Source organism: Wolffia australiana, chromosome 12 (genome assembly GCF_029677425.1).
Source record: "Wolffia australiana isolate 7733 chromosome 12, ASM2967742v1".
In the NCBI taxonomy this organism is placed as follows: Eukaryota; Viridiplantae; Streptophyta; class Magnoliopsida; order Alismatales; family Araceae; genus Wolffia; species Wolffia australiana.
In genome coordinates this window covers 5,837,720-5,863,526 of record NC_135846.1, presented here as the reverse complement: position 1 = coordinate 5,863,526, position 25,807 = coordinate 5,837,720, and the positions used below count along the sequence as shown (strand labels likewise).

General features: G+C 42.4%; 2 protein-coding genes across 8 annotated transcripts; both read right to left on the bottom strand.

Moving 5' to 3' along the window:
* Nucleotides 1–392: 392 nt before the first annotated feature.
* On the bottom strand, nt 393–10,794 carry LOC144710307 (uncharacterized). 7 transcript variants are annotated; one of them, XR_013583255.1, is made up of 5 exons: nt 10,491–10,793; nt 10,262–10,402; nt 9,199–9,319; nt 769–1,157; nt 393–635 (listed from the first exon to the last, which is right to left on the bottom strand). XR_013583255.1 is itself a non-coding variant. In XM_078584044.1 (3 exons), the coding sequence occupies exons 1-3, from the start codon at nt 10,743–10,745 to the stop codon at nt 603–605; spliced, it is 429 nt and encodes a 142-aa protein (XP_078440170.1). In that variant the 5' UTR covers nt 10,746–10,793; the 3' UTR covers nt 393–602. The 7 variants fall into 7 exon arrangements, 3 of the variants coding, with proteins under 3 accessions (XP_078440170.1, XP_078440168.1, XP_078440169.1); XR_013583256.1 differs by having other exon boundaries at nt 9,212–9,319; XR_013583257.1 differs by lacking the exon at nt 769–1,157.
* A 4,461-nt stretch (nt 10,795–15,255) lies between these two features.
* Nucleotides 15,256–18,727, bottom strand: LOC144710562 (putative metal-nicotianamine transporter YSL9). The gene is made up of 7 exons (XM_078584375.1): nt 18,212–18,727; nt 17,963–18,135; nt 17,789–17,886; nt 17,572–17,706; nt 17,293–17,482; nt 16,324–16,438; nt 15,256–16,251 (listed from the first exon to the last, which is right to left on the bottom strand). Exons 1-7 carry the CDS (start codon nt 18,597–18,599, stop codon nt 15,329–15,331), a joined length of 2,022 nt encoding a protein of 673 aa, XP_078440501.1. The 5' UTR covers nt 18,600–18,727; the 3' UTR covers nt 15,256–15,328.
* Between the last annotated feature and the right edge of the window lie 7,080 nt (nt 18,728–25,807).

Sequence of the window (25,807 nt, the reverse complement as noted above, 5' to 3'; positions counted from 1 at the left end):
AAAATTTACATCGAACCGCACAACCTAACCACACAAAGGACTGTGTGGTGTAGTTTCTCTGGAGGGTGTGCAATGCGAGATATGAAATTCGCACTACAGTGTGCATCCCACAAAAAGCTGCATTTTGCACGAAAATGCATCTATATGCAGCATACAAGTATTCTTTCTAGGAAATATTTGACAACAGATTTACTAAATTTAAGGGCAAGGCAAAATGAGCAATGAATATTTTCTCATGAGCTTGGTGTTCTAGAACCTTGTGCCATATTGCATTTCATATACCTGTTATGAATCAGTTTTTCTTGTATCTGTTGACCGTTTTGCTTTTGCAATCTATCAAGTCTGATATCAATGTAGATGGCTTCGACATTTCAATGGTTGTGAGCTAGCCCTGCGCTTGAAATTCTCAGTATGTTCGGTTCATTTTCCAGAGTTTTAACAGTCAGTGTACTCTAGCATACGACACAGGCATGATAGTGTTTTTAAACAGTAAATTACCCATACTGTACTGTTCTTGAATCTCGGCTTTAATTGATCAGACTTGGCTTGTGTGGGACTTAACTGAGGCTTGAGGTTTATCAGTTTGATGCGTCATTTGAGCTCTACTTCTCATCCTTCAATCTTTGCGCTTCCGTCTGAAATCCATGAAAATTGACTAAGGATAAATGATCTTTTTTTCATAAACGATTTAAGTTCTCGTCTCTTGTGTCAGATCATACAGTAGGATAACTACATTGTTGATGGGGTGACTGATTCATATCAACTCACATGAAACTGTAACTTCTCTTCTCTACGGCAAGCAGTTCCAAGGATGCTTCTGAGTATTTCGAGCCGATGATGCAGATAGATAATACATTACCCCAAAGTAAGGATTTTCATATGTTTTACGAAGCATGTATTCCCCACGTTCAATTAATGGAGTAAATATCAGTATTTTAAAACGAAAGTCTTTAGGATATTCATATTTCCATGTGCTTTTCCATCATATCAACACCAGAATGGAAGGGATCAAATATTCACAGCTTTGCAGGGGTCATCCTGTAAAAAGTGAGATGGGATACACAAGCCAATTTCCCAGTCTGTCCCTTGAATTCCACCGAGATAACTAAGACGTTTCTCCCTTTCTTTAATAGATATCCATCTATTTCCAGTTTTTCCTGAATGCTCAATGCAAGAAAAAGTCAAGAAAAATATACCAGTGCGTGTAGATTTCCAAAAGCATCAAGCTCACGCTTTTAATCATCATCGAACCATAATTTGCAAGATAAATTCAAAGAGAATGTTTCGCTTAAAACTAAATTCATCCAAAACTGAACACTAATGACTGAAAGCCAGCATTCACGGCACTAGAACTGGAGAAATGTTTCAAATAAACTGACAAAATAAGAGCAACTTACTCATTAGTTTGGTTAAAGAAGATGAATAAAAGGATAACACAATAATGGCAGATAGAACTGGAAGTGAAAGCCAAAGTTTTCTGATAAGATGTCAAAGTCAAATTTACTATTTGTGTTTAAGTCTCTTCGTTTTGATAAATATATTTTTTGAAATGAGTGTAGAAGCAATTTGATTTTATCTTCTAATGTACCATTTTACAGTCCATGAGTGAAACTCACACACACCTGTTACCCCCCTTCTTGACAATGGCACGAAGGAATTCAGCTTCCCTGCTGCTGCAGAGATCTGTTTTTGGAGAGAGAGAGAAAGAGAGAGAGAAAGAGAGAGAGGGAGAGGGGAGAGAGAGAGTGTGTGTGGGAGAGAGAGGGAGGGATGTGGAGAGAAAGAAAGAGAGGGAGAAGGAGAGGAAGAGAATGAGATAGGGAGGGAGAAAGAGAGGGAGGGGGGTAGAGAGAGAGAAAGAGAGGGAGAGGGAGAGAGAGAGAGAGAAAGAGATAGAGAGGGAGAGAGATAGGGAGGGGGTAGAGAGAGAGAAAGAGAGCGAGAGGGAGAGAGAGAGAGAGGGAGGGAGAGAGAGAGAAAGAGAGGGGGAGGGAGAGAGAGAGGGAGGGAGGGAGAGAGAGAGAAAGAGAGGGAGAGGGAGAGAGAGAGAGAAATAGATCAAGAGGGAGAGATAGATGGAGAAAGAGAGAAAAGGAGAGAGAAAGAGGGAGAGAGAAAGAGGGAGAGAGGAAGAGAAGGTAGGAGGGATGGAGAGAAAGAGGGAGAGGGAGACAGAAAGAGAGGGAGGGAGAAAGAGGGAGAGGGAAAGAGAGGGAGGGAGAAAGAGAGGGAGGGAGAAAGAGGGAGAGAGAAAGAGAGGGAGAGAGAAAGAGCAACAGATAGAAAGAGAAGGAGGGAGAAAAAGGGAGAGAGAGAAAGAGGGAGAGAGAGAAAGAGGGAGAGAGAGAAAGAGGGAGAGAGAGAAAGAGAGGGAGATAGAAAGAGAGAGAGAGAGAAAGAGCAAGTGATAGAAAGAGAAGGAGGGAGAAAGAGGGAGAGAGAGAAAGAGAGGGAGATAGAAAGAGCGAGAGAGAGAAAGAGAGGGAGAGAGAAATAGAGGGAGAGAGAAAGAGTGAGAAAGAAAGAGAGAGAGAGAAAGAGAGGGAGAGAGAAAGAGGGAGAAAGAAAGAGAGAGAGAAAGAGCGACAGAGAGAGAAAGAGTGAGAGAGTAAGAGAGAGAAAGCGCAAGAGAGAGGGAGGGAGGGAGAGCGAGGAAGAAAGAGAGAGAGAAAGCGAAGGAGGGAGAGAAAAAGAGAGGGAGAGTGAGGGAGGGAGCGAGAGAGAGGGGAAGGAGCTTGCTTTTGTCATTGTTCTATTTCCCTCAAATAGGCAGAGTAGATTAATGTTTACATAAAACCTCCTACTAAAGTAGGGAGGGACACTTAGACAGTTTTGCTGAAAGTATAGTCTTACAGTTTAGAGGGCTTTCGATGCATTCAATCCCATAGATCCTTGACAGATGGTAGACTCATGATATGGCATCTTATAGTGGGGTCAGTCATAACTAACAGCCATCCGTTAAGGAGAGCATCAGTTCTAACCAGCTGTCATGGAGAGTGTTAGGCGATTTGGAGGTGCCTCAGATAGGTGGTTGAGCATGCACTGTCCTAGGAATATAATCTTAACATGGTCGGCTCATTCCAGAACGTTGGGTCCCCATAGCTTGTACAGTTATGGGATATTGGGGAGTTCAAGTACATTTCTCGCATACTCAGCTAAAGGAATGAGCAGAGCCGGGATAGCATGGGCCAATAAAAATCCATTGGAATCCTTTTTCTTACTTTTATGTCCTTTTTCATTTGCTTCGTTGTAACTCCCTATATATGTATCTCCTTTCAAGGAACCAATCAAGGAAGTTTTATTTTTCTTTTTCCCTCAACTCTTTCTCTCTAGTCGAAGCTCCTCTCTCCCACCCTCTCTGAGCTTCTACATGGTATCAGAGCGAGGCAAGAACTGGTTCTGAGAATTCAAGATCCTCCTCCATTCTCATCAAGCTTGGCGGCACTCAGGCTTCTGGAATTTTTCCTCCGTTCTCGTCAAGATCCTCCTCTGTTCTCGTCAGATCTTGAATTCTTGTTCAAGCTCCTGCGGCAATCGCGTCGTTCTTGGCAAATTTGCGGCAATCGCGTCGTTCTTGTGGGAGGAGCTGCAGCGATTTTCTTCGTTCTTGGCAAATTTCCCATGGGAGAAGCTGCGGCGTTCTTGGATTGGCGTCGTTTTACCAAACTGCAGCGTCGTTCTCGGTAGAAGCGGCGCCGTCATCCCTGACTCCCGGACTTGGCCTCGATCTCTTGGTAGAAGCTGCGGTGTTGCTCATTTATCGCTGAGAATATCTCAGCATCAAGCTCGGTGCGACAACGACGTTCGAAGGGCTGAAGCTGCTGAGATCTGTTGCCGTCAGTTCAACTGGCTTCGGATCTGTTCACAGACGCCCGGTCCGTTCAGCATTCAAGATCTGTTCGGCAACCTGTTCTATCGCCGAATTGATCTTCAGATCTCTCGCCTCAGATCTATTGCTTCAGAGTCATCGAATTTGATACCGACGACATGGCTTCAACTGACTCAAATACTTCGACTACAACTCAGCCACCCGGGCTGAACCTTCACTCATCCGAATTGAGCTCTTGGCATTACTCATTGCCACGAATGCCTTCTGAGTTTCGATTCACTGGGTTGAATCTTCTTCAATGGCGTCAATATGTTCAAATTACCTTGAAGAGGAAGCTTATGAAGCACCTTGTTGAAGAGCCGCCATCTCCCACATCCCCTCATTACGAACACTGCTTGATGTTGAGGGTGTGGTTCACAAGTGGCTACTTGACAGTAGCAGTCCATCGTATGCAGCTGAGTTCATATCTCTCAACTCTGCCAAGGAAATATGGGATGCCGCTCAAGAATCTCACTCGAAGCAAAATAATCTGGCGGTTATCTATGAACTTGTGACTTGCTCCACTAATTTGGTCCAGGGGCAACGATCTGTTCGAGCTTATCACCTGGAATTGTCATCTCTCTGGGCTGAGTTGGACCACTACATGCCACCCGACCCTCACTCAGTCGATTGTGGGTATGTTCTCCAACTCCGAGTGTTTAAATTCCTCATGGGATTGAATCCACAGTACGAGTCTTTGCGTGGGCAACTTCTTCACTGCGAGAAGGTCCCTACCTTGAAAGAAGCCCTTGTGGCCGGTCAGATAGAGGAAACTCGTCTTGGAATATTCCACTCTGAGCCTGTTTCTGTGATGGTGGTTTAGCAGCTGGGAAACCCACGACCTACATCTGCTCGGGGTGTGTTACCTCATATGCCCTCTCTTACTATGAAGCCACCTCACATGCACCCCACGGCATCAAAAGTGACAACCACAGGACACGGTGTGCATATTGATTCTTCTATTGTCTGCAACTATTGCAAGAAAAGAGGTCATACCAAGGAGATTTGCTACAAGTTACAGATGAAAAATGCTCATCAAAGCCACTTGGTGACTCATATTTTGTCTCCCGGTGGGCCATCCATGACTACTCCTATGTCTCTTCCTGAGCTACCTCAACCAATTGCTGAAGCCACATCTTCACTAGGAGACCAGCTTCGGCGTGATGAAATTGACCAACTCCGACAGCTTCTACAACAAAAATTGATGGACTCTACCTCCCTCGTTCATCAAGGTACACCTTTTTACTCTTCCACTATGCAATGGATAGTTGACTCAGGTGTCACAGCTCATATGACTCCTATATCCCAATGTTTCCTTACCTACGCCCCCCTATCCTAGCTCTCATACAGTTAGCACTGGCTCCGGAGACTTCCTTCCCGTGGTTGGTGTGGGATCTGTCCAAATCTCCCCCCATCTCACTCTCACCCATGTTCTTCACGTCCCACGTCTCACCCTGAGTCTCCTCTCCCTCCATCACCTCGTTCAAGACCTTGGTCAAGACGTATTTTTTACCCCTAATTCTTGCTTCTATCGTGATAAGGTGTCGGGGCAGATGACTACACTTGCTGAGGAACAAGGGAGCCTTTACATCCTTCACCGTTCTCCATCCATCTCGCCTTTGGCCCCTGCTCTTGGCGTGGCTCTCTCCACTACGGCGCTGGACCCTCTTTGGCTTCTTCACCGTCGCTTGGGACATCCTTCCTTCCGTACTTTGAAATTCATGTTCCCTCGTTTGTTTCATGGACGTCCTGTGGGCGGGTTTGTTTGTGAACCATGTCGGTTAGCTAAACATACTCGGACAACATATCCTCTTTCTGATTCCTCTTCTCGTTCCTCCTCCCCTTTCTCTCTCATTCATAGTGATATATGGGGACCTGCTCCTGTTCATAGTGCGTCGGGTGCCCGATGGTTAGTGATCTTTGTCAATGATTTTACCTGCGTTACATGGGCCTATCTCCTCAAGCACAAATCAGACCTTTCCCAAATTATAATTTCATTCTATTCCCTTATCCGAAATCAGTTTGCTACTTCCCTCAAACGCTTCCGCTCCAATAATGCCTGCGATTATGTCAACTCCACCATCTCTACCTCCTTCACATCTCACGGCATTGTTCATGAAACATCCTATCCATACACACCCCAGCAAAATGGCCTTGCAGAATGCAAGTTTCGTCACATCTTTGACACCACACGCTCTCTTCTTCTTCACATGAACATGCCCAAATATTTCTGGGGGGAAGCCTCTCTCACCGCAATCCATCTCATCAACCGCCTTCCCTTCCGAGTTTCCCATCTTTCCCCTCTTGACGCTCTCCATCAGGCCTAACCCATGGTTTCCTTGAAAACTAATCTCACTCCCCGTGTCTTTGGTTGCATCTGCTACGTAACTAACAATCATCCTTCTCGACACAAACTTGATGCTAAAGCACTCCGATGTGTCTTTGTGGGTTACTCTTCTCACCAAAAGGGTTATAAATGCTACCATCCTTCTACTCACCGCTTCATTGTCAGTAAAGATGTCACATTTGACGAGTCCACTCCATTTTATCCCTTTGAATCATCATCCACTCCTTCCTCTTCTACTTCACTTGATGAGTCCCTCGATTTCCTGGTTCCACTTATGTCTCCATCGCTGTCTACGTCCCCTGCTTGTCCTTCATCCGTTCCGCCCTCCTTGGCTCCTCCACAAAAATTTGATGGGACCACATGTCATCGCCGTCCACGCCCTACTCAAACTGTCTCCACACCACAGCCTACACCACCCCACCCCCCTTCATCTAATGACGACCTCCCTATTGCCTTCCGGAAGGCCCCTCGCTCCTGCACTTCCACCCCCTTATACCCTTTGGCAAATTACCTTTCCTCCCATCGCCTCTCCCGGTCTTACCGTGCCCTTCTCACCCGACTTGATTCCATTGTCATACCAAAGACTGTGGCTGAAGCATTGGTTTCCTGTGAATGACGACGTGCTATAGAAGAGGAGTTGGCTGCCTTGGATAAAAATCAGCCATGGGATCTTGTTCCGTTACCTTCGGGGAAGCACTTAGTTGGCTGTCGGTGGGTCTATACTGTCAAACACCAGTCTGATGGCTCCCTTGAACGGTATAAAGCTCGTCTTGTAGCTAAAGACTATACTCAACAATTTGGTGTTGACTATCTAGAGACGTTTGCCCCGGTTGCAAAAATGAAAACTGTGCGTCTTCTTATCGCACTTGTGGCTCATCATGCCTGGCCTCTTCAACAGTTTGACGTCAAAAATGCCCTTCTTCATGGTGATCTCCATGAAGAGGTATATATGGCCTTGCCTCCCGGTTATGCGGCTCCTTCTTCGGCGCTTCCCTTGGTATGTCGCCTCAAGAAATCTCTTTATGGCTTAAAGCAGTCTCCTCGTGCTTGGTTTGGTCGCTTCACGCACTCGATGAAATTATTTGGCTACTCCCAGTGCAATGGTGACCATACCCTTTTCTACCGTCATTCCACGTCCGGGGGAGTCACCCTACTTCTTGTGTACGTGGATGACATTATTATTACAGGGAACGATTCGCAGGCAGCAGCAAAATTGGCATCTCATCTTGCCAGGGAGTTTGATATTAAACATCTTGGCTTACTTCGCTACTTCCTCGGAATTGAAGTGGCATATTCTGCAGCTGGCATTTTCCTTTGCCAGCGGAAATATGTTGTTGATCTTCTTCAAGAACTTGGTAAGGAAGACTCACAACCTCTATCTACTCCTGTTGAAGCGAACCATCGATTATTCCTGGCAGAGCATGAGGAGGCTGTTGATCAAGGAAGGTACCAAAGATTAGTGGGTAAACTGATATATCTAACTCACACTCGCCCTGACATTGCTTATACCGTGGGCGTGTTGAGTCAATTTATGCACTCTCCGAAGGTGTGTCATATGCATGCTGTCAACCGTGTACTTCATTATCTAAAAGGTACTGTTGGCCTTGGCCTTCAGTTCAAGCGTAAAGGCAGTCTTCAACTAGATGTCTACGCAGACGCTGATTATGCTGGTTTTCACGTTGATCGTCGCTCAACAACGGGCTACTGTACTTTTCTCGGTGGAAATCTTATTACATGGCTCAGTAACAAGCAATCTGTCGTCTCTCGATCCAGTGCTGAAGCCAAATTTCGTGCCCTGGCACAAGGTCTCTGCGAGGCATTATGGATCACTAATCTTCTTACAGAGCTGAAACTATTGTGTCCTCAGCCAACTCAAATGTTTTGTGATAATAAGTCGGCTATCAGCATTACCCATGATCCAATACAACACGACCTCACTAAACATGTTGAAGTTGATCATCACTTTATAAAGGAGAAGCTGGAGTCAGGACACTTTTGCCTTTTATACATTCCATCCGCCCATCAACGAGTTGATACTCTCACCAAAGAGTTGATAGTTTCAGAGAATTGTGCGGCAAACTGGGAATGGATAACATCCACTCACCAGTTTGAGGGGGACTGTTGAAACTTTCTTTTCTTTCTTTTTCTTTCTTTTCTTACTTTTATATCCTTTTTCATTTGCTTCGTTGTAACTCCCCATATAAGTATCTCCTTTCAAGGAACCAATCAAGGAGGTTTTATTTTTCTTTTTCCCTCAACTCTTTCTCTCTAATCGAAGCTCCTCTCTCCCACCCTCTCTGAGCTTCTTCAGGAATAAAAAAGGTGAGATAGAAACAGAGGCAGAAACTGATACGATTCCCATCCTATGTATGATTGGTTTAGTCATGTTAGCCGCTAAGGGCATTTTGGTCATTTGGTCCTTCTGCATATTCTTTAAATAGGGTTGGCCTCCATCTAGGTGGGCAGCCAAGAAGAATGAAGTTACTTGTCTTTTTCCTTTAGCTGGAGTTACATATCTGTCCTCTTAATGTTTAGATCCCTTTCACTCCCTCTGCGATCCCTGCCCCTCGTGATCATCTCTACCTAACTGGGTCTTCAGGTGGCTCGGCTCCGATCGATCCCAGCTTCATCCATTTGAACTCTCCTCTGATTATTTCTGTTCTACTCTCCAACCTTGGGAGCATCTACACTTCTTGTCTAGCCCCCTTACCCAATACAAGTCTACATCAAGGACAGTATCAGACACTTCAGCAGGAAGTACACTCCATTAAAATCATGGATCAACAGCTCACTAGAGGCTCGTCCACTGTCCATCAGGGTAAAGGCTCTATCCCGTATCTCTGCCAATGGAATCAAAGAGGGCCATAGCTCTATATACCTCAAGAACACAGGCTGGTGGCAGGCTCTACGATTGATGACACAGATCACACAGAACCAAACATGGTTGAAGTTTAAAGAGTCAGAGATGTAAGAGATAAAGCACCTGCTGGACGTACTTGGTGCACGCTGACTCTGATGGACCAACAAGCGGTTTACAGCGTGAGGAGAGAGAGTTTGGGCAAAAGCAAAGTAAATCCTCCGTGTCATTTAAAAAAGGGCGAGCCCTGCTTATAAAGTGAATTGCGGGTTATGATCTTAAAATCCAAATCCCAGTTCTTCACAACAGCTAAATATATAGATGTCACATTGGCCATTGAGCTAAATAAAAGAGCGAGGAGGATAAAAAATAAAAACAGGAAAAATTTAAATACAGACAGAGCTTCTGGCTTCTAACAATATTTATCCTCCTGCTTCTATGATTCTTATTTACTCCGGGATCCCAACGAGTCAGGCATAACCGTTGATTCTCATCTGTAGAACTATCTCTCCAGGCCAATGCTTAGGATCGTGGTTGGTCGCTGAATCTGCGGGCATCGTGGTCAAACATGTTTGACTTGCTGTTTATCTGTTTTTTAAAAACTTGACATGTAAAGTGAAATAAATCCCTAATTGAATCTAATTAAAACATTATCGATTCCATAATATCAATACCGTTGATTCTACAACAACTAGCGTTTTTTTGAAACTAGGGCGAAATCATTTTTTTGTCCCTAAGCCAATACAAATCTATCTTCTGATCGATTTTATTTTTAAGGATCCATAAAATGGTACATGCGGAGGCAAAGTCAAATCGCATCTGCACTCATCTTAAAGTTGAACCTTCCATCATGAAGAAACTGAGCACAAACATAAAACAAAAGGTCTCATATCGACATGCGACTGTCTTATTTTTTTCCTCGCCTAAATTCTGTGTCTAGAGTCCTGAATTCATAAAAAATCGATTCAGGAAGACCCTTACCTTCTTCAAAAAAGATGCTGGATTAAGTTATCTTTCTCACAACTAACAAGAGAAGAATGCGTCTGAAGTAAACAAGATGGATATACGATAAATGGCATATTCTAGACCAGAAAAATAAAAGGGACTGATGTTCTTGCAAGAAATTCTCGAAGCACATAATTGAAATTATACGTCAGACGGGTATGAGTGAAGAAAGCGGGTTGCTTACTTTGATCTTTGAAGCTGAAAGGTAAGAGACGCTAGACTCTCCCAAGAAGAACTCCTCATTGCTCACTGTCATTAAACATGCTTGAGCCACCAGCTCTGCAATCATCCCTATCGCTCCGCCGTGCAAGGTATTGTAAACATTCTTACATATTTGGTTGGTTTCAGAGATCGGACGCGATTCAAGCGCCAAAAACTGGCAGAACTACCAGAGAAAACGCGGATGGACTCACAGTGAACTGAGGAAGGACGATTAAAGAGAAAACGACATGACCCCGATCGGCTGCTTCCAATTTCATCGCGCTCCGGAAGAGTTTTACGGAGAATTGCGTCTCTGCGGAGGATCCCCGCAGCTCGAGCGATTTCCCGCGATTGGTGAGGAATGCATCAACAATATCGGTCAGGGCCAGTTGGGCAGACGAAAGTTTCGATCTTTCCTCTTCCCTTTTCGCCGATCCGCAATTCTGCTTCAATTCAGAGATCCCCATGGCGGAGACTACCTTCTGTTCTTCTTCTTCTTCTTCAAAAATTCTATATATTTATACTCTGTTCTTGCTGTGGCTAATTTTCTAAGAAGAGGTTACTGAATAAGAATTAAGAAAATTCTTATTTTTAAAAAATAATTAAATGTCTGTTATTTATTCTCCCAAGATCTGGACCCCTCATAATTTTAGTTTCCATATTGTTTTCAACTTTGAAACTGTAGAATGGTCTAGATGTATACATATACAATTATATACATCAAGCGCATAACCCATGTCTAAGTCAGAAATTATATGAGTATAATATGTTTCCAATTGTAAAATGCAGTGATTACTTAGTTATCTCTATGAGACTAGTTTGATCACTCTCATCACAATAGAAATGATGACAAGTGGAGATTATTGCTATTATTTTGTTTTCAAACTTGTTAGGTTTACATTTTTGCTTGAGTAAATTATTGTGTACTTACAAGTAAAAATTATAAACATAAATGATGAGAATAATGATAAAGCAAAGGAATATCATTACTAAAGTAGATATTAGATACCCAGAATGGATATTAATTGCACCATACTATGATATTTGTATAATTTTATGTAAAGTAGTATTTTCAAGGATAATCATAAACAAAAAATGTAATGTCATTGGTAAAAATTTATCTCTGAATTCTCAAAGCAAAGCAATCACGATTTTATCAAATTTTCACTCGTTTAGTTTCAGTTCCATTCCTGTACTGGAACCAAATAAGTTAACAATTTAGTAACCTAAATAACATTTTTTCTTCCTCCTTCCCCCCCCCCCCCCTCCACCCCATCCGCACTCTTGCTTTCTTGCATCTATCTCTCTCTCTCTCTCTGGGCTATCCCTCAGTCTGTCTCACACCAGCTCTTTTTTGTCTCTTTCCATCTGTATTGTCTAATCTGTATGTATTAGGTATTCCTAATCATTCCATGCTTTCTCTGCATAAGATGAGGATCATGAAAGTGAAGAATGACAAATCGGGCCCGTCAATAGTTCAATGGGAATATTTTAAGGAATTTACATATGATTTTTGTTTCACTTTTGAACTCACCTGTAGTTATTTTTTTAGGGACCTATTTCCTTTTCCTATCCTCTCTCTATTTTTTATTATTGTCTGTTTTTCTTTCAATATTAGTGCTCTCTTTCCTTTTCCATAAGTTTTTTAAAATGATTCTCCTCTCCCTTCTTCCCAATACATGTTGTTACATAAGTGAGATGGTAGAACTAATCTCTCTTGTTATAGTTCTTTGCATTTGATCCTATCTTATCTTAATCTTAAATAAACATTTTTATGTTTTTAATTGATCTTAGAATTCATTTCTATAGTGAAGTATATTCTCAGCAATAAGTAGTATGAATTATTCATGTCCATAATAGCTCTCTTAGATCACTTGACTTTCTTATGAGCATAAGCCATTATAATTTATAAGATTTTTCTACATCTACTATGGTAGTAAATGTAGCTATTCTATCTTCAAAATCATGTGAATAATTTTATGATCTTCCCCCGTACTTTATATACTCATTATCTGATGCCTGCAAGCGCTGCCACATCAAAGTGTCACCCATAAAAAAATCCAGGCTATTTGTGGTTAATGCGGACCTCCAAAAAAGGGACACATCACTCCTGATATATTTTTTTATCTTGACTTGAATACAAATGTAATGCTGATCCATATTGGGAAAAATGTATATTTTATTATTATCTGAGTTTTTCCTTATTATTATATGGTATACTTGTGATTCTAATCAGATTTAGTTTAGCGTTATGTTCATCTGATAACATACTTGACCTTTCATCTAAATAGTGCATCCGAGGTACATTTTGACCACTTGATTGTGGTTTAAGCCACATCACGCATCAAATCTTACATTGTTTTTTGGTAAATTAGATATTAATTTGACTGATACAATGATACTGACTGTTGTAATATCTTTTTCATGGTTGTAGTTTTATGAGACAGGCTACAACATGAAACTTTTTGGGTCTTTTAATTTGGGCTTCTGTAAGTTTTTGTATGAGTCTGATCTATGTTTAAGTACTATGATGTTAACCCTGTGATATTTTGGAGGCACAAAATTACTAACTGTATCTCCAAGTTCCATTTCTTATACATTCTTGTAAAAGGTGTTCAGAAACTATTCATGCAGAAGAAGAAGCATCATAACCATTGTGTAGAAAAAAAGTATACCATATAATAATTTGAAAAATATAGTGTGTAAAAAACCATTCTGGTAGAAGACGAAGCATTCCCGTAGAGTGAAAAAGTGTCAACCATGGATGACATGTTTCATGATATTTGACTTGACACAAGCACATGGTACAGAAGAACTGAAATTACAAATGAAACTCAAAGAGTGAATCTTGTAATGTAGTTTAGAAACTCTAAGAAAAACATGATTGTAAAACTGAAACTCTTGGGGGCCCCATCTCAGGCACCCATTTCATTAATCATGTAACATTGTACTGATGCATCAGCAGAGGAGAAATGAATATGATAAATGGTAATAACTCATGTACTGAAAGATAAATATTGAGTTTGGTACCTCAAAGGAGGGTCACATTTTTAAAATCTCTCAATCATAGGATGATTATTTATAGGGAAACAATAGAGTATCTTTGCATGTTGGATTTCAGAGAAGAGAAATGCTTTATTGGAACTGATTCAACTCAGATGTGTGTAGTCCTACAAAGACATCTCCAACAAATCATAGTAATATATCCTTGATCTTTATCATGACTATTCCATGAAGTTGCAAGTTCTTAAAAATTTATCAAATTTTACGATTTTGTAGAGAATATGGGTGATTTCTGGTAGAAAACTCTGTGCAAAGACACAGGACGAACATTCCTTTGGGTTCTATTGATAACTCCCTGGAGTGGAGTATTAAGTTAGTAAAAAATGACAAAGCCACTTAATCAGAATGGCATTTAAAAGAGGAAAAAGAGGAAGTTCATAGAGCCAGAAAGGAGTGCATCAAAAGAGAAAACTCTGACCATAAACTTTTGGGAGTATGTAGAGGCATTTACAGTTCATATCTTGAAGATAACTTCCACAAAAACAGAAAATTGTGTTCCCTTTGAAACTTAGGAAGCCAAGTGTTGATAACTTGATGATATCTGGGTTACAAATGAGGTAAGATTGATGTATGTTGGAATAACTCATTGGAAAAGACAAAATGAGTTAAGATTGATGATTTGGGTGAAAAGTGTACGTATCTTGTCAGATACAGCAAACAGGGAAATGTATATATGTTGTCTAATATGTTTTAAAATAACATAATTGTTATTAAACATTTATGAAAATTAACTGTTGGATTTGGGACAAGTAGCATAAAATGTCAACGAGGAAAGAAGCTGTGTGTTGGAGGGACTTGATGGATAGGTTCCACCTACCTGTCTATGGAGTTTTGATGTGACTCTAATGGAGCTTCAAAAAGTGAGAAAGAATCTTCATCACCATTGAGAACAAGGCCCAACTAGGTCTATGAGCTTGCTAGCTCTCCTTTGACATCAAAACGAGGCCATCATGTATGGAAGTAGAAGAACTGACTGAAGTTTGAGGTAAATTCCATTGGGATGAGTGACACTTCGTCAATTAAGGTAATCGGTGTCAGATCAGTGTTCAAATTTAAAGTTTATTTGGATGATATCAAACAGAGGTAAAGAGAAAGGTTATTTGCAAACAGGTCAGCTCAGTATTACATAGCTAATTATTTTAATATTTCTTCACCCATTTGATCGCTTGATACTGCAAGAATTTTGTTCACATTCTCCCGAAAAATGAAATTTGAAGAGTAAAGAAAGGAAGATGTGAACGCTATGTAGACTCAAGGCTTTGAGGTCCATGGGGAAGACGACAAGGTACGAAGAAAGTTACAGAATAAGAGTGAAAGAAGTGCCTTAAATGGGTTGAAATAAGCTATGGGGGGCATGATACAAACATCTTTATTCATATTTAATGAAATTCGTTTTGACAAAAAATTGATAGCGAGAATACCCTTATACGAGGATACACACGATGAATTGGTCTCCCCTTCCTCATTTTCTTCTTCTTTTTTTCTATTCTTATTATTATTTTTTTCTTTATGCCCTTGTTCCTTGTATTATTTTACTTCTTCCTCGTTCCCTGGTTTTCTTATTTCCCATTATCTTTCTTTCTTCTTCTCTTTTCCTTATTTCTTTTCTTCTTATTTTATATATCGATTCTTCTTCTTTTATTCTTCCTTTTCTCTTCTCCTTTTCTTTTAATCTTCTTTTGATCTTCTAAGATGAACTTTATAAATGACTTTGGAATACATATTTCTACTATGAGTCTATGACAATTCTTTTTTTTAACTTTTCTTCTTTGACGTTAACTACCCAACATGACTGGACCAGGATCAGACAAGACTGGACCGGAACCGAACCCAAACCTTAGGTAAGGTCTAGTTCCTTGCTAAAAACCCAAACCAGACCAGGACCGTCAAACCCCATCTATCTAGAATCAAATGTATATGTATTGTTTGCTGTTCCTGCTGCAAAATCACAGAGGAATACAAAATATGAGTGCAACAAAAGATTGCACTAGCTGGGGAGAAACTTCATGCAGATGGGGGGATTGATCTTGGCCAAGGCCAGCAAAGACGAGGGCAGAGTCCACAGCCCATCTCCACAGATGAGCCCAGAAGCCACAGCCGGCACCATAACCCCTGCCACCTTCCTGTCCACCCAATTCCAGACAAACACCACCATGCTCCCCACACACATATCAATGGCGAAGCTCCCTCCCACCAAGAACGGCACAGCCATGGCCATGGGAAGCGGAACCCACCTCCCATAAGCCCCCGGCAAGACATCTCTCCCTACGTTGGCGGCAATGGCGAACCCAAAGAACCCATAACAAAGCTTAAGACAGTTCTCAGGCAGCGCCGAGAACCCCTCCACGCCGAGAATCGCCATATTGCGATATATCAGCGCGTAGGGCGCTTTGAAAGCCCCGTTAGGGTTTCCCACGTCGAAGGCCCTGTAGAACAAGAAGAAGGTCAAAGGCGCTACCACGCAGCCAATGGCAGTGCCCACCGCCTGGCTTAGCAGCATCGATCTCGGAGAAGTCAGCGTGAGGTGACCCGTCTTGAAATCGTGCATTAGATCGGCAGAGATGGAGACGACGGACTTGATAAGGCCGCAGCCCACGAGCCCCGCGACCACGCCGTGGCTCGGACCGGCCCACGCCGCGAGGATGAACAGCGCCGCTTTGCCGTAGTTATACGCCATGTTCATGTCCGTTAGACCCGCGCCGTAGGCGTTGCAGAAGCTCAACGCCGGCGCGAGCAAGTAAGCGGCCACGACGTAGTACCACTTCACCTCTGAGAACATGAGCGGGATGAAAACGACGGAGCCCAGAGCGAAGGCGACGTAGCCCGCCAGCGCTAGCCATACCGGGATGCTCTCCTTCATGAACAAGTGGTTGCGCTGGAGCTCCTCTGATGGGAAATCTTCTCCTTCATCTGGAATTTTTTGAAACAAGTTTAGCTGTTATGGCCTTCTTTTTTGGCCTACCCAAGCGGAGAAAGGATAACCTGTCTTTGTCTTCCTTTCCTTGCGCCTATCGTGAAAGCTTTTCGCCGTGCAAACGAGGATCTTGGCGAAGCTGTAGAGACCGTCGCCCAGGATGAGGGCGATGGAGATGAAGACCTGGTCGGCAAAAGCAAGTGTAAAAACAAGCTGTCATAAAAGCTATAGCTGATAGCCAGGGCGCAACTTTGTTTCTTAAACACAGTCCAATCAGCACACATCTCTCCATGACTCGAACAGCCGTGGAGAGATGTTTTTGGAACTAAGTGTTTCTTTACTCAGTCCAGAATCCACACAACTCTATCTCTCCATGACTAAAACACCGATAGAGAGATGTGTTGGGACCCTTTTTGATAAAAGCTATATCTGATACAGCAAGGACGTTACTTTTTTTCTTAACACATTCCATGAAGAGATGTGTTGGGCCAAATTTCTTAAAAGCTGATAGCAAGGGCGTTACTTTGTTTCTTTCCACATTCCAAGGTTTACACATCCCTCTGTGGATGAAATAAGCCAAGGTGAGATGGGTTAAGACCAATTCTGATAAAACTATAGCTGATAGCAGGGGTGATACTTTGTTTCTTACTACAGTCCAGGCTACACACATCTCCATCTCTCCATGATCAAACCAGTCACAGAGATATGTGTTAGGACCAATTATGAGAAAAGCTATAGCTGATAGCAGAAGCTCTACATTAATTCTTAACCCAGTCCAAGCCACATACACCTCTCCAAGACCACAACAACCTTGGAGAGATTTTTTGGGACCCCATTGTGATAAAAACTATAACTGATAGCAAGGGCTCCACATTATTTCTTAACAGCCTGAGCTGCACAGATGACACGTGATTAAGGGAACATTTGATCAAGTCCCCCTATACTTAGCCCAAAAAGATTAAGACAGGATCTTGGAAGTTATGCCTACAAGATGACATTGTCTGGTTTACCACATATTCAAAGCAAAAGCTCTTTACCTTGTAACCTTGAAGGCTTCTCATGCTGCTCTCAGGAATATCGCTGGGATACCAGTCACCCTTAAGATCTTTTATCAACGGCCACATGATTCCCCATGAGAGAACTGCGCCAATGAGGAGAGATACATTCACAAGGTGTGAGCAGATCATTCCTGCGCCGACGTATGTCATGCTGAAGTCGAAGAAGAAGCTGCGGACATAAACCAGCGGAGAATATTCAGAATTGTTTTTTTCTTCACTTGTAGACAGAGGTAATTAAAGAAAGTTCAATGGGCCTACCTCTTCTTCCAGGCTCGAAGCCCAAAGGTGGGAAATTGGGAGAAACCGCAGACGTCTCCTCCAGCGTAGAACCACTGGAAGAAGCTCCAGATGAAGCTGAAGGCGAAGAACTTGGAGAACCCCCTGACCTGCTTCCTACAGAAACTTCAAAATTTCACTGACTTGAAAAAAAAACCTTTAAATTATTCATAATTCAAGCGGTGGCAGACTAAAGAACCTGGCTATCTTGTCCCCTCGAGGGGTGTGGAAACCGTTAATTAGCACTGCGGTGGCTGTGCCGCTGGGGTAAGCAAGCTTGTAGTCGATGATCATGATCTATATAACCAAAGAAAGGATGTTAATCTTGTGGGCATCTAAAAAAAGAACAAAAACTAAGAGAAAATTTCCTTGCCTTTCTCAAAGGGACCAAGGCAAGAAGCCCCACAAAACTAACTACGAAGAGAAAACCAGTCATCCATCCAATTCCAGGCTCTTTGTAACTCCCCGGCGCGTTCCCCTCTGTGTCTTCCCCCGCTTGCTCATACGTCTTCTTGTTCAGCCCCAACAAGTATGACCCAAATCCTCCTGTTCGCGAAATTTTTGGGGATTCAACAGATAAAGATCTCTGGGTTTTGAAGGATTTCTTGTTTAATTAACTTACCTCCGACGGCGACGCTGTAACAAGCGACGGCGCAGGTCTGAATGACGGTGTTTTCTTGGCGAGTAAACGGCGAAGAAGCGATGCCCGCGCTGTGGAGGATACGCGTCCAAGTTCTCAAGAACACGAAGGCGAGCAAAGCGGCGGAGACGTTAAGTGTCGGCACCAACCCCGTCGTAAGATTCAACTTCATCACTATAATGCTGTATATTACTCCGATAATGAGGCTCGCCACAACCCCACGAAGAGATAGCTGCTGCGACCATGTCGGAATTATCTCTTCCGCGCGCATCCCTTGTTCTTCTGGGTCTCGCTCTCCGAGAATTTCTCGCTGCTGCTCTTCCTCTTCTTCTTCATCTTCTACTTCTTCTTGATCCTCATTCCTTGCCATGGAGGAAAGCCGATGGAATCTCTCTCCAGGAATGATGGGTTCTTGAAAAATCTTTTCTTTTTCTGTTCTAAGGGATCTGGAGAGGAAATCGTCTTCAAGATCGGTTAACCCAGAAATGTATGAGTACATTTTTGGGCTTTCTATCTGCCAACCTCCCTGACAGATCTCTATTTATCTCGTACAGCTTCGTCAGTGCAGTACGACGGTAAGACTGTTATCTACCGTTAAAACTCCGCCTCGGGAAAGGTTATTTTTTAAGGCATTTACAACGTTATAAACTATATTGGATATTGACTTCTACGACAGAATTATTTTATGACTCCATTGTGACAACATCATGGCTAGTTATTCAATTATTGATTTCCAAGTGTCGATGTTCGGATTTTTTTTGGAAATTGGAGTACCTTTTTTATCGTTTTCTTTCAAGATGGGGAAAGATAGCGACTTTGGTGGATTCCTGGGGCCAGACATCATTGAAAAAGGGAGAATAAAAGTTGGGTAAAACGATGGTAGAAAGATTGGCCATTATTCGGCAGCCAACTGTTGCCGGTGGAGCTTGCGGACGAAAGGACGTGATCCTTCACTTGAATATCGCTCTTTCCCATCTTCTTTCTTTGGGACTTGACACAGTGAACGTCTCAAGATTGTGGAAATCGTGGTTTAGAAATCATTGATATTTTGCCATTTCTTACATAGTTTCACGTGAAAAAAATTGGGAAGTGGCAAGAGAGGTTGAGAGAGAAGGCGTACTAACCGGTGAGATAGTGGTTAATATTTTCCTCTTTCTTATTCATATTTTCTGCATTGGACATTAGAATTCCTGTTGTTTTTTATCTTCAGGATAGAAAGTTCATCGTATATTGGGAAGGAAGAAGAGTTGGGATGGAAACACGAAAACGTAGTTGCGCATTCATTAATTTGGGAGGAGGCACCGCTTATTAATAGTGTATATGATATGTATCGGATCCTTCTAAGATGATAGAATCTGTACCCGGTAAAATTTACATAAGAACATGAGTAGAAAACCACAAAATACACGGAATATAAGGGTATTTAACAATAATAAAGATGGAATAAAGAAATCGACTATCTTCAACAAATAAGATTGTAAACCTTGCAAGATTTAATGAGGTGTTACAGTTTGTACACTTGTTTGAATAGAGAACTATCCATGGTTCCATCTTAAGCATGGCCCAATAAACCCATATTATCATAAGGTTTTAGAGACTAGTAATGCAAACTACCATACTTAACTGTGGCTGTACTTTTATGGATGGATTTTGCTAGTTGCTCTCATAGCTGATCTAATAACGATCACAACCGATTTCTGTTCATGATTATGATCATGATCGAGATGGTCGGTCACAATCATCGATCAAAAAGACCATCAAGAAATCACGATCATGGTCATCAATTTTTTGTCAATCATGAGGTTGATCAAGAGGGCAATCCAACCACATCTGAGACATTAGAAATTATTTTTTTTGTGATCCAAATGCAGTTAAAGTCAAATTCCTTTTTCTTACATTGCCTGCTAAATTTTTTGACATCCAGACCTTGTATTTCTTATATTGTATAATGGTTTTATAATATATATATTATCATAACACAGTTTTAACATATGAACGGTGTGGAAGCATTAATTGAATCCATATGTCTTGCTCTACTTGAAGAACCTAAGTCTTGAATCTATAGAACTAGCCTCATCAGGCATTGAGTCCACAAGCAACAAAACACTTTCTAAGAAGGAGAAATCTCAGAGGGGAGAAACAGGTTTTGCATAAAATCAGAATACTTTAGTAATAATCATTTGAGGTTACAATGGGGCCTCATAACATGCCTCGGAAGGTTTTGGGTCATCCATGATGATAGTACCCTTGAAAGTAATAACTTTAAAATATTGGGGAAAGTAACACTAACAAGATGCACATAAGATTATGAGCTCACCACACCTGATTAGAGATATTGTACATATTCTAGGCCCTCTAGAAGACCTCAAAGTATATTTTCTTTCTAAAGAAGGTACTGACAAGACAAGACAAAAGAATTACACCTCTAAAAAGTTGTCGCAAAGATATTCTATAGAATCAAGCATGGGAGGAATCTGTAAGAGGATAGTGGTAGAAGAAAAATAGGTGGCATGATTCAAGTGGATAAAGGATTTATTACATGATTATGTGGACCTCTAGGCATTTTTCTACAGATCATATCAGATTCTAGAAGATTCTCCATCGGGGGCCGCTACTTGCTAAAGAAATGGGATTCTAGGCTACTAACGAACCTATTTTAAGCCATGAAAACATACTTATCTTAGAGCCATGCCATGCACCATTTTATTGATCTTGTTTTCATTTTGATATAAATTTGCATTTCATAAATTTATTCTGGTATGAGAGTAAACCACCCTTTTTAATGAAATTTCTACCTAATTTTTTAAGGCCATATGATGTCAGACGTCGTCAATGGCATCATCCGAGGGGTCAAATTCACTAAGTGAATGTAACTACATGATGAAAAATGTCCCAGGTGAAATTTACCTGCAAGGCCGACGAGTGGGAAATACGCAGAATCCTGAGCTCCGGGCGGGCTACTGATGATGATGACGATGACGATGACCTTCTGACCCTCGTCGGAGTGACGACGACGACTACGGTGCTGAACAGAAGAATTCCATAGGGGCTCGCGCGTAACGGACGGGCTCGACCCATACCTATGAAGACACTTGGTACATAGTACTCTCGAGAATTTTCTCTCACCTATACTAACACGACGTGGTGGAGTGTAGTCAAAAAGTATATTGGAAGACGTAATTAAAACTAACGAGCAAGGGGAACGACGTCCCTTATTGGTGGCAGCATTCGTCATCGATGTCTTTGTCGTTACACGAACCGGTGTGAGTTGCGACGAGGAGAGGTCGGGGAGGGCTCGGCGTAGCTAGACTGGCAATGGAATGCAGGAGCAATTGGAGGGGTTTGGAGGCGAGGCGTTGAGAGCGAGAGCCGATGGTGGAGGTGTCGACCAATGGCTTGAAGGCTGGCGGCCATCGATCGGGAGAGGACACGGTCAGTTTCACTGCACCGAGGTTGGTTGAGGGCTCGCCGGTAGAGCTCGGCACGTCGGCGGACCAACAGAATCACTTCTCATTCGAGGGGAGGCTTTCTGTCGGTGGGTCAATAATCTCCAACAGAATATGAAAGACCAGCCACACGTATGATCAATCCACTGGGAATTACCAATGCCTACTATTCACAGGCATGGTCAACTAGCCACTGACAGAAGTCAGCGACCCATGGAAGAAAATTCTGTCCGTCGCTGTGCGAGAGCAATTGATTGGGAACACCAGTTTGAGGGCGCGGATTGACCAGTAGCAAGCGTGTTCTGGGACCCGCGGAATGACTTCTGACCATGGCTGTGCGGTGTCTCACGCCGGGTTGGCTCCCATACGACAGAACGATAGTACCTCCGGAGGAGTGGTTCAACGACCCGCGGGGAGAGGCTTGTCCGTAATGGTACAGAAATTCAAGGTTCGGTTGCATCCATTCGGGGACGGGGATCAATCGACTGCTGGCGGGATCAGTGTTCCACAAAGAGACTCCATCCGTGGCGGTGCAGGGGGCCACGACGACCTGGCACCATATGATGGTTGGGTCAAACTACTGCTGGTGATTCACGGGAGCGTGGCGCATTCCGACAGGATTCGGTGGATCTGGCACAGTTACGCGGCGGTGCAGAATTCCGTTCGAGAGACCTAGCGGAGGAAACTCTTCTGAAGTGACGATGCTTTGATGAATTCAGGGAGGGGCAAGGGAAGGAAGCTTAGTTGGCAGCGATTCCTTCACAATCCTATCTACCCCGGCTCTCACTTCTTTCTTCTTTCTCTTCTCCTCTTCTTCTTCTTGCTCTCCTTCTCTTCCTCTTCCTTTCCTTCTTCTTCTTGGGGTGAGACCTGGAGGAAAATAACTGCAAAAAGCAAACTTTCAGATCTGACTGAACGTGGGGCTCATCATGTCCTTATATAGGGCCATGACGGGCCCCTTACAAAGTGTCCAACAAGGGGCCCAATAAAGACCCCCTTTTACAACATAAATAAGAAAACTAAGAGATAAAATGATTCAAAATTAAAACGATATGGACGCATCACAACGAGTAGGAGCATTCATCGTGACAAACACAAGACAGAAACTAAACCAATGAAAACAGATAATGAACGTGTTCGACCTGGGATATTTAAACCCGGGCGTTTTCACAGATGCTTTGGCGCGCCAGTCGGACACGGACTGGCTGCGATGCTACTGATGGTGATGACGGCTCCACTGATGATTTGTTGGCGTCGTCTGGATGCGCTCCATCACCATACATTCTCATGTAGGACATATTTTTAAATTACTATCTTTAATGTGCTTAATTCTCATGCAAGGTGGGTATTGTACATTTTGCGTGGAAGAAGTTCAATAAAAATTTGATTTTTAATCTGAGTGATGTCAAGAGCCCGCAGCTGAGCAAAGCGCTGGCAGCACTCAATCCAACAACAAGCTAGTGAACATAAAGTGCTCAAGCCAACCAGTAACTGGCAAGCTCTATTGGCACACAACGCCACACATGGAGTCCTTAATGGCCGTCACAAGAACCCACCAAAGGCCCACATTCACAAGGCCCAATATGCACTTATTCATAACTCTGCATGCACGCAAGAGGGGATGTCTTTCAGATATTCAATTGATATAATAATCAGAATTTAAATACTTATCTCAATTTTCACGATTATTGATATGAGATAAGCTCTGACTTGTTGGTTTTAGGGCTGTGTTAGGCTGGACCTGTTGGGTTCTATAGGCCTTGAGATGGATGAACCGAACAAAACGATGCGTAGCGGAAGACTCTTTGGGAATTGAACGACATCAACAAAAACATTGGAACGGTGTACCTTGCACGAATCTCATTCGTGATTTCTTCGATCCTGGAGTGAGACGAGTCGAGCTGCTCAAGTGTGCAGTCTCTAGACGTATCCATGCGGCCCTCGGCGCGTCAGATCTCCTCCTTATCGTTGACGAGCCCCATTCTTTCTCCGTCGGCGTCGTTACGTCATTCTGATCACATCAGGGATGGAGAGGGGGTGTGGGGAAAGTGGAGAAGAAGGGGAAAGGCCCCTGAACAATTCTGGCCTGGGTGAATTTTGCTCAGGGCCTTTCCCTATTTATACTAAGTGGGTATTTTTCCATAAAAAACCCCAAAACTTCAGTATATCTTCCAACATCCAAAAGACCATTTGCGTGTGACCCTCTAGGCCCATGTATCAATCTAGATAACGACTCCAATGGCCCAATAACCTTTATTGGCCTTCCAAATTAATTAACTATATCATCATATAGATTAATTAACGTCGGATCGATTTAATCCAATTGATAGGTCAAGACTCCGACACGTGGGGTGCCAAGCTACACCTCGTGTCCTAGAAGATACAAAGGAGTGTGTATTGGCTCACTCATGGATCCTGTTCATCATCGGTTACCGTGTATTATAATCCCTCATCCACTTGACGCTCCTTGGACGACTTAGGGTATGGTCAACTGTCAAACCCTAATCGGTCATCTGAGTTAGTACTGATGCATTCGGAAATCATCGGAGAACTCTTCTCTGATATTTCACTGCCTTGGCCAAGGACTTCGTTGCATCGTCTTCCTTGAGCTTTCATCTCTTATACTGGACGATCCCATCTTGACCACTCAATCGCCTTCGTGTACTTCTTGATGCACCCGAACTAAGACCGTTTAGAATCCCATGATTAGAGACTCGTTGGCCATAGCCAAAGTACAACCGTCCGTCCACAAGACCACTTTGGTGTCTCTGGTCGAAGGACCACTTACACAATCGTGACGTGAATCAACCTGATTGACAGTTCGGTATAATACCATTTAGGGATTCGTACAGATCAATTCAGTGAACTCTTTCCACTAAAGAGCACCCACTATCTATCCTTAGTGCCGCCACACTAATGGCTACGGGACCGGCCATACTCATCATATGAGTGAGGCTAGATAGTGCTATTCTATCCGGATACTTCGATGTCCTTCTCGCGTATCCTTCGAATAGGAATATTTAGAACACATGCTTAAAGACTAGTGATCTCCGCATTACAATCTCATCATAATTCACTTAGTCCTATCATGTATTCATGGACTTCATTATACGCATCACACGTGCACTATAATGAATATATTCTATTAATGAATATGGAATGAGATGTGGAATGTGTGATTGGCTTGCCGGCCACATATATTTCCATCAATCTCCCACTTGGACAAAAGCCAATCACTCTTAGTGAACAAAACCTTTGTTTACAAGTGATATTCAAGATACATTGAGCTAATGGCTCCGTCCATGGATCTGCTATAATGTTAGTCAATGGAACACTTCCATTATGTAATCTCCTACTAAAGATGATCTTCCTAATCAAGTGAAGTGTCTTAAGAAGTTCTCCAACTTCAGAGGAGACCTAGACTATTTCACTTGTGCATTAGCACCATTGGTGTCATACAATAATGGAATAGGGTTTATGATCAAATATAAATGCATGGTTAGTGATGAACATTTCAATCACTATTTCTTCTTGTGGTAACATCAACTACAATGATGTACTGCACTCCCGTCGTCAAGTTTTAAGGTGACCTACTTGGAAACCTTCCAATAGGTTATACTTTCATACAATAAAACATAACTTCAAATGTAGACTTTCTATCATTTGAATCCCATTGAAAACTCAATTTTATATAGCCCTTGAGTTTCAACGCATCTTCTCCATGAACGCAATATTTCCTTTTTGTCTTCTCAAGACATCCAAAACACATATCATGTTGTTTTAGTGCTCATAACTATTAGAGCTCAAGCCACTTCAGGCATTTCACATAGAATGATGTGCACGATTAATCTCATTATCATGACACAATGAACCTCTCTTAGAGTTCCCCATCCCAAAACTCCTTTTGGAGATGGCATCTATGTTTATGGATTTGGAGAGTAGTTACCTTATTGACCTATCTCTATAGATCGGTTTTCTCAATACATAGGTTACTTATCCAAAATCCTTTCACGGAGAAGATATTTGACAGTCATTCTTTTATAACATTCCTATATCATTCTCAATGAGTAGAATGTACCCTACACAAAGAATATGATAATTATGATCGTATTTGTGACTCCTACTGGTCATC

What these genes read in the sequence shown, in the direction of transcription:
- LOC144710307 (XM_078584042.1), bottom strand. Translation starts at nt 10,745, where the DNA reads ATGGGGATCTCTGAATTGAAGCAGAATTGCGGATCGGCGAAAAGGGAA. An exon ending in TCGTCCTTCCTCAGTTCACT is followed by an intron (nt 10,403 to 10,490) that starts GTGAGTCCATCC and finishes CAAATATGTAAG; the next exon opens with AATGTTTACAATACCTTGCA. An exon ending in TTTCAGCTTCAAAGATCAAA is followed by an intron (nt 9,661 to 10,261) that starts GTAAGCAACCCG and finishes TTTAAAAAACAG; the next exon opens with ATAAACAGCAAGTCAAACAT.
- LOC144710562 (XM_078584375.1), bottom strand. Translation starts at nt 18,599, where the DNA reads ATGGCAAGGAATGAGGATCAAGAAGAAGTAGAAGATGAAGAAGAAGAG. An exon ending in CCTTGGTCCCTTTGAGAAAG is followed by an intron (nt 17,887 to 17,962) that starts GCAAGGAAATTT and finishes TTGGTTATATAG; the next exon opens with ATCATGATCATCGACTACAA. An exon ending in CGAGGGGACAAGATAGCCAG is followed by an intron (nt 17,707 to 17,788) that starts GTTCTTTAGTCT and finishes AAGTTTCTGTAG; the next exon opens with GAAGCAGGTCAGGGGGTTCT.